The following is an 8645-nucleotide window of genomic DNA, read 5'->3' on the forward strand; positions in this document are numbered from 1 at the left end:
GATTCTGTGTTATCATCATGAGATGACATAATTTATTTCAGGTACCTACTTTTATTTTGAAAAATATGATATTGCTATCAGCTGAATTTTAATTATTTTTGAAACCTTCCCATTTCAAATAAATTTAATAATCGTTCAATTCACAATTATAAAATAATTTTATCTGTATAATTATATGTGTATTATTGTTTATATAATTTATAATTTTAAAATAATTATTATTTAGCATATTTTACTGTTTGCTTATCATATGGTCATAATTATAATGCAATTGATATAATGTTTCTTCATAGATTTCTTTGCATCATTTCTGAAACTCCCACACTGATTTGAAATGTTATCAGAATACCTGGTATATCGCTATCATTACATATTTAATAATCCTGTGTTATTGAATCATCATAATTTATTTTATTTACCTACTTTTATTGTGAAAAATATGGGATTGGACTATGAGCCTGTTTTTTCATTCCCAATCATTTCATGACAGTTTATATTTGTCCTTGTTAAATAAATAAAAATGAATAAATAATACGCTTCTCTTAAATCTGGCCCAAAGTTATTCCCATGCTTGTGAAAAGTTGACAATACTAAAACTACTGCAGTCACAAATAAAAAAATTCTTTTCTTTATTAATATTCAACCTATTTCATTATTTTTGCTCTCAGGAAGTTAACAATGAACTGCTTAATGAAGGAAAAATAACGCTTCCATGGAATAAGACATACAATATAGAAATAAAATAGAAATTGAGACAGTGCAATGCATTCTCCCATAAGAGCCAATGCGTAACAAAATGAACGAATCCCACAGCAATGCGGGTTGCCTATATTTACCAGCTGCCTCACTTTTTTTGTGTTCCTAGTCCATTCCAGTTAGTATAGAGTTCACTGGATAGAAAACGTTTCTGCAGAGTTTGTTTACATTGTTTTCTATCCGATGCTGACGTCACGATATGGTGATATGGCAGTAGATGTTGGCTCATCCACTTTCAGTATGAATATACAATGGGCCGTGTCTATTCTATAACTGGTCTAACATTCGGCGTTATCACTTGGAATTTACTTTTTATGCAACCAAAATGCATCAGTTAGCGTTAATCTAAATTGAAGTATAGCATTTCATTGTGATTAAATGTTAACAGACTGGGGGAAAAATTTTTCTAAAAAGATGTTTTCGAGATTGTTAGAGCCAATGTAATGGGCTTTAAATCACGTTTTCAAAACGAACAGTTTTTCATAGCGGTGGAAACAATCTCCAGCGGGTCTGTGACAATACACAGTGAGAGCGTTGCACAAATGACCAGAAAGGTGGCGCAGACAGGAACAGTGGTGTAGCTAGGAGCAGCGGTGTAGACAGAAACAGCAGTGTAGACAGGAACGGCGGTGTAGACAGTAACGGCGGTGTAGACAGTAACAATCCTCACGGATGTGAGCGAGGCGGTCTTCATGTGGTGTGTGCGGTAACTTGTAGAAGGTTTCAAATGATGCGGTGAACTTTGCGTATGTCTCGAACAATGTTCCCAGATGCGCATTTGATAGTGACTACACATACTAGTCCATCTTTACCAGGGTGTAGCGCAATAATCCTGCCTAACGGCCAGCTGAGAGGAGAGGTGTTGACAGATTTGATTATGACCAAATCGTTAAGTTGCAAGTTTCTTTCAGCGGTTTTCCATTTTGTGCGATTGATCAAGGTGCATAGGTACTCCTTGGACCAGCGATTCCAGAAATATTGGGTCATTTGGTTTGTAAGTCTCCAGCGGCATAGTTCCTTCGTCTCTATGGGTTGCGGTGGTGCGGTAAGAGGTCTACCAATTAGGAAGTGCCCGGGAGTGAGCACGGAGGCAGCTTCAGCAGGTTCAGAGGACAATTCTGTAAGCGGTCAACTATTTAGAATACTTTCAATTCTAACGAAAATGGTGTCATACTCTTCGTATGTAAGAGCTGTGTCCCCAATACAGCGGTGTAGCAGTGTTTTGGCGGATTTGACGGCAGCTTCCCATATGCCTCCTTGATGCGGAGCATAAGGGGGAATGAACTTCCAGTTTATGCCGTAGTTAGACAGAAAGCACTTCACTTCAGAGGGCATCGTCTTCAAGAGTTTTTCTAACTCATACATTTTTCTTGCGGCGGATGTGAAAGTCTTAGCGTTGTCTGAAAACAGAGTGTGCGGCGCACCTCTGCGGGCAATAAATCGGTGTAGAGCGGCGATGAAGTTGTTGACAGACATCGAGGACAGGAACTCTAGATGAGTAGCTTTGGTGGTCAAACATACAAATATGCACAGATAACCTTTTGTTGTTTGTGTGCGTTTCAATAAAAATGTTTTGCATGAGAAAGGACCAGCAAAGTCCAAGCCAGTTAAATTGAATGGTCTATTGGCGGTGACTCGTTCAGCAGGTAGCGGGGCCATACGTTGCTGTAGGTTGGTGCGGCAAAAGCGGTTACAAATGACACATTGATGTATTATGCGGCGAACTTGATTGCGGGCAGAGATTATCCAATACTGTTGGCAAACAGCTGCTTGTGTGGTGTGGGGACCGGCATGACAATTTTGAAGATGTACGTGTCGAATGATGAGTGAGGATACATGCTCATTTTTCGGCAGCAATAATGGATTTCTAGCTTCACTAGAAATCGGAGCGTGCTCAAGACGACCAGATAAGCGTATCAAATCGTAATCATCAATGTACGGTTGCAACGTTAGTAGATGCTTAGGACATTTTCCAGCTTTCAACTCTGTTATTTCCTTCTGAAATTTATCCCGTTGCACAACATGAACAATGAGTTTTCTAGCTATTTCAGCTTCACAGGCGGTGGTGTCAATTGAGGCAGGCGTTTCACAGGTTTCAATCTGTTTGACTATTTTGCAGCGATATTCATAACGGGCTGGTTTGATGCGGTTGACAAATCTTAGTATGTAGACAAAAATACGACATAGCTTTCCAAATTTGGATACACGTTCTATAGCGGTATACAAACGATTCTCAATTGGTTCTTCAACAGTAGCGAGAATGTACAGCGGGTTAGTTTTCATCTCAGGTACAATGTTGGAAACAAGATGATTGGACACGGGAAAGTCAGTGGCGCATTGGTAGTGTGCCACCAATCATGGCAGGAGATGATTTCAGCGGGAGTCAAGCCTCTCGAAGCAATATCTGCACAGTTGTTAGCAGAAGTAACGTGATGCCATGACTCAAGTTTTGTTAACTGAGTAATTTGCTGTACTCTGTTGGCAACAAAAATCTGCAATTTGTATGTGGGTGTGTTGATCCAATCCAAGGCAGTCTTGGAATCGGTGTAGAGTCGAATTTCTTGTAAATCATATTCGGACAGCGTAGGTAAGATGGCGGATAGTAAACGAGCAAGCAGCAAACAACCCATCAATTCCAGGCGTGGAATTGTCATAGTTTTCAGCGGGGCGACATGACTTTGGCGGCTATGAGACGGCAGTTAACATATCTATTTTCAGTCTCTTCATGAATATATATACAAGCAGCAAACCCCTTTTTGGAGGCATCGGCGAATCCAAGCAGCCGGGTAGTAGAGCGGTTACAGGCGAGTAAATGCGGGATTACAACATTGTCCAAACGGGAAATTTCAGCGGTAATCAGCTCCCAATGAGCTCGAAGTGAGGCTGGAACCTCAGTGTCCCAAGCTAATTGCTGAGACCACAGCGTGCGCATGAATAGCTAGAACAGCATTATGAGAGGAGTGAGCCACCCAAGGGGGTCGTAGACTCGAGCGATGAATGATAGAACGGTTCTTTTAGTGATTTGCCCATTAAAAGGAGAAATGAAATAGCGAAAGTTGTCCGCGAGCGGGCTGTAGACAATTCCAAGAACTTTTGCAGTAGCGTTGTCATCAAACATACAATCTTGATTTTCCAAAAATTCTGCAGGCAAGTTAGCGATCAATTCAGGAGTATTAGAGCTTCATTTCTGAAGTTCAAAGGAGCCAAGCGACAATAACTCAATCAGTTCAGAAATAAGCGTTTGTGCTTCAGGAAAATTGTTACTTCCTCCCAGCAGGTCATCAACATAAGTTTGACTTGTTAAAACTTCACTTGCCAGAGGGAATGCTTCTCCTTCATCCTTGACAAGTTGTTGCAATGTGCGTTGCGCTAAATAAGCACTGGAAGTAAGCCCATAGGTTACGGTTTTAAGTTCAAATTCTTTTGCAGGTTCATGATAATTAGGTTTCCAAAAAACATGTTGGTGACGGCAGTCTTCAGGCCTTAACAAAATCTGGCGATACATCTGCTTGCAATCAGAAAGGACAATGTACTTGTAAGTGCGGAATTTGATCAATACTTGAATAATATTGGACTGCAGTTTTGGCCCTGTTAACAAATTCTCATTTAGTGAATGCCCATTGGTATCCTTGCTGGAAGCATTAAACACCACCCTGATTTTCTGAGTGGGGTCCTTATTTTTAAAAACTGCATGGTGTGGAATCACATAGTCAGAAGCGGATTTGGCAAGTTCCAAATGGCCAAGCTCATGATATTCTGTCATGAAGTTGTCGTATTTCTTCTTTAGTTCCGAAGAATTTTCCAAGCGTTTTAATAATCCAAGGTGACTTCGATAAGCTTGCTTGCGGTTTGAAACAAGAACAGGCGCGCTAGGCTTGAAGGGGAGTGTTATTTTTAATAAACTCACGGCTAGTACTCAAGTTTGTCTTCTTCTGGCCGTGCTACAAATAAATGTAGGTATATGTTTGACATTTTGTTTCTGTAATCTTGTTGTCTATTAAGAAAGTTTTCAATGTGATTTTTGATGGCAATAAAATTTGAATTTGCAAAAAGAATTATCAACAAACTCTTAACCAAAGAAAACCTTTATGCTCTGTTCTAATCGGAGTGTATGAGACTCCATATACAGCTGATAGAAGGCGCAAACCGAACTGGCCAAGCATACAATGATGGAACAAACACGTGGTAAGCTCACGCTCTCAATCAACGCAAAATCAATTCGATCAGCTAATTAATGAAATTGTTTTAAGCTTTCCAATGATTACAACATATGTTAGAATATCATGTGTCAATTATCTCAGTTCCATATGGAGTTCACCTTACCATAAGCTTACTTAATAGGATCCTTTTCCATCCTTTGAAATCCTTAGAGGCAAAATATCTCAAAATCCATTCTTAGTGCGCATCTAGCATGTTTGAAGAATATTTGTGCAAAGTTCCAAGTCTGTAGACCAATTAGTTTGAGCTGTGTAGTGTGATTTTACATCAAAATTTTCGAAAAGTGCCCTCTCCTGAACCCCCCTGTGCTCCTGATCAAAATTTTTCTGCATAGATCTAATTTTTTTTCGTAGCTGAACAAAAAAGTTCCTCATGACTTTGCTGTGCAATGAACGGTTAAAAAGTGAAAATTTTGGGGGCCCCAGCTCCCTCATGGGGGGTGGCAGATTTCTTAAAATCCTTTTGTAGTGGATGTTTTGAGGCTACAATAAACAATTGTGCGAAATTTCAAGTTTTTAGGCTTAGTAGTTTGGGCTGTGGTGTGATTTCAGTTTGTCGGGGCTTAGCCTTTTAGATATAGGTAGAGAAAAAGAAGAAGAAGAAGAAGAAGAAGAAGAAGAAGAGAAGAAGAAGAAGAAGAAGAAGAAGAAGAAGAAGAAGAAGAAGAAGAAGAAGAAGAAGAGAAAGAAGAAGAAGAAGAGAAAGAAGGAGAAGAGGAGTAAGAAGAAGAAGCAGAAGAAGAAGAAGAAAAAGAAGAAGAAGAAAAATAAGAAGATAGATTATTATGTTGCTTTGGCCTGTGATCTGTATAAATGTCCTGTAACAACTAAAGGTGCGTCCACACATGCCGAACCTAACCTCGAACCGCGCAGCAAACTGTGCATTCTTCCGAACATCTTGCCTTTCAACGAATATGAGCATCTGTTTCATAATGTTAAAATCAGCTGTTAATCATTCGCCGTACCGCACTGCGAACCATTCGCCGTGCCGCTTGCCTCTGTTCTAACTGCTCGCCTCACCTCACTCCGAACGCTGAAATTTTCAGCCAATCAGAGCCCTCGATTACAATTCGCCGTGCAGCTCGCTCCACAATATTTTGGCTATCCATCACAAGTGGAAAACATGCGAACATGGAAACAGAAGTATGGGCAATTTTTTATTTGATTAAATTCATGTTTTGAAGAATTCATTGTTACGAATGATAAATTGATAGGAGCTTATAAATATTTTCTAATTCAAATGAAATAACTTCTGAAAAAAATAATGATTGGATAAATAAAAATATTTATTGATTACCAAAACAATACTATTACGGTATTATATTAATGATAATAATTAATTATTAAAACAATACTTTTATTATATCAATAATAATAATATTATTAAACATATTTATCAATTATCAGAACAATATTATTGAGGTTGAGTGGAATCAGGTAGAAAGCAATAATAGAACAGATGTTCTTTTTTGAATTTCTATCATATTATTTTGTTATTTCCAATGATTACAACATATGTTGGAATATCACATGTCAATAAATAAATTATCTCATTTCCATATGGCACTCACCTTACCATGTTCATAACCTTACTTAATAGGATCCTTTTTCATCCTTTGAAACCCTTAGAGGCAAGATATCTCAAAATCCGTTCTTAGTGCGCGTCTAGCATGTTTGAAGAATATTTGTGCAAAGTTTCAAGTCTGTAGGACAATTAGTTTGAGCTGTAGTGTGATTTTACATCAAAATTTTCGAAAAATGCCTTCTCCTGGACCCCCCTGTGCTCCTGATCGAAATTTTTCTGCATAGATCTAATTTCTTTCGTAGCTGAACAAAAAAGTTCCTCATGACTTTGCTGTGAAATGAGCGGTTAAAAAGTACAAAATTTTGGGGGGGGCCCAGCTCTCTCAGGGGGGCAAATTTTTGAAAATCCTTTCTTAGTGGATGTTTTCAGGCTACCATAAACAATCGTGCAAAATTTCAAGTTTTTAGTCCTAGTAGTTTGGGCTGTGGTGTGATTTCAGTCTGTTGGGGCTTAGCCTTTTATAAGTACAGAAGATAAAAATATTAATCGATTATCAAAACAATATTATCGAGGTTGAGTGGTATCAGGTGAAAAGCAATAATAGAAACAGATGTTCCTTTTTTAATTTTGAAAATATGATTTGGTGATTTTTTTTATGAAATTGTATGTATCATTAATGAAGTTTGAACAATAATTCCATAAAATCTAGAAGGAGAGTTGAAATTTGTGCTTCCAGGTGCACGAGATTGATATTTTTAGAATCTATGTTCAAAATTTGGAGAACTAAATCATTCCTGTTTTTCCGGTATGCAATCTAGAAGTTGACATGTTTTGATGTGAACACTTGAACAAATGTACACATGAACAAACACAACCCTACTCTCTCTTATTATATAGATAAGCCCCATGTTGGTTGTGACATGTTCATGCAACGTCCTTCTGGGGTTACAAGTGCCCAGCTTGCAGTAATCGGTAGAGCATGTGAGTTTCGAATATTTTTTTATATTTATGCACCTGCGGAAATAAAAATACCATACGGTTCATACCAGGATCTTTCACCAAATTCTGCCATCAATTGCTGCAAACTGCTGCTGCTTTATGAATCGGCAATCGCTGCATTGAAACTGCTGCATTGACTGACTCCACAATTATAGATGCTGAAGAAATAGATAAATATAAGGATTTCAAATATTGTACAAGACAATATGGTACCAACACCAATCCAACTCACTACCATCTGACAAAGGGGTCAGCAGTGTGAGATGCTATAGAGTGTGATCCACGACGGTATTTTAATTAAAGTGCGAGATAGATTACTTTTAACACGGCTCTTTCTCAAAGATAGAGAGGTCCAATGCTCTATCCTACACTAATCACTCCCACTCCTAGCAGCATTCTCCTTCTTTTGTGACTGTGTGAGAGAGAGAGAGCTTTGCAACACATGTCGCACCAACACTCCCCTCCATCTATTGCTGGCAATGTTCCAAGTAGTGTACTGGTCAGCAGGTATATTAGTTTGTGTATGTTACAGAGATGTTTTCATCACAAGAACATGGAGCAAAATGACACGGTGCATCCAATTGTGCGCAGGATGTCCGTCTGTGTCTACACTACAAACTGTGGAGGGGGAAATGGGTTTCTCCTCTTCATGTTCAAAGTAATATATCACAGACTTTAGAATTCATTATACTTTCTATGACTTGTAGTACTGCTTCGACTTAATTCTATGACCCTGTATTTCAGCCAATTTGATTTCAGTGATTAGGTTGAACCATTCAAATAAATCTTGAGAACTTATTATTTCTGGAGATTTAATGATAAATACTGTATATCGCTGATTTATCCAACTCATTCGGTGGAGAATATAGTTGGTTGAAAATTTTATTAATTCGTCAATAATAATAATAATAATAATAATTACTAGTACAAGATTGGTCATGCATGAAGACAGGATCAAAAGTGGAAGATAGACCATTCAACCAATAACATATAATTACAATGAAATCAACGAGCAAAAAATAAAATGGGAAACAATAAATACAAAAACAGTATGAGAAAATATGTAAGAAAAATATCACAGATGGCTAAATTAAAACTCTCATTCTGCTTGATAGCATCAATCAATGGTTGAGTTCAAAGCCACTGAT

At 38.1% G+C, this 8645-nt stretch overlaps 1 protein-coding gene across 1 annotated transcript; it reads right to left on the reverse strand.

Moving 5' to 3' along the window:
* Positions 1–1884: 1884 nt before the first annotated feature.
* On the reverse strand, positions 1885–3039 carry LOC120352019. Its single transcript, XM_039431425.1, has one exon. It carries the CDS (start codon positions 3037–3039, stop codon positions 1885–1887), a length of 1155 nt encoding a protein of 384 aa, XP_039287359.1.
* Between the last annotated feature and the right edge of the window lie 5606 nt (positions 3040–8645).

The sequence above is a fragment of the Nilaparvata lugens genome, chromosome 6 (genome assembly GCF_014356525.2).
Source record: "Nilaparvata lugens isolate BPH chromosome 6, ASM1435652v1, whole genome shotgun sequence".
In the NCBI taxonomy this organism is placed as follows: domain Eukaryota; kingdom Metazoa; phylum Arthropoda; class Insecta; order Hemiptera; family Delphacidae; genus Nilaparvata; species Nilaparvata lugens.

Excerpts from the sequence above, each read along its gene's own strand:
- LOC120352019 (XM_039431425.1), bottom strand. The coding sequence starts at position 3,039 with ATGAAAACTAACCCGCTGTACATTCTCGCTACTGTTGAAGAACCAATT.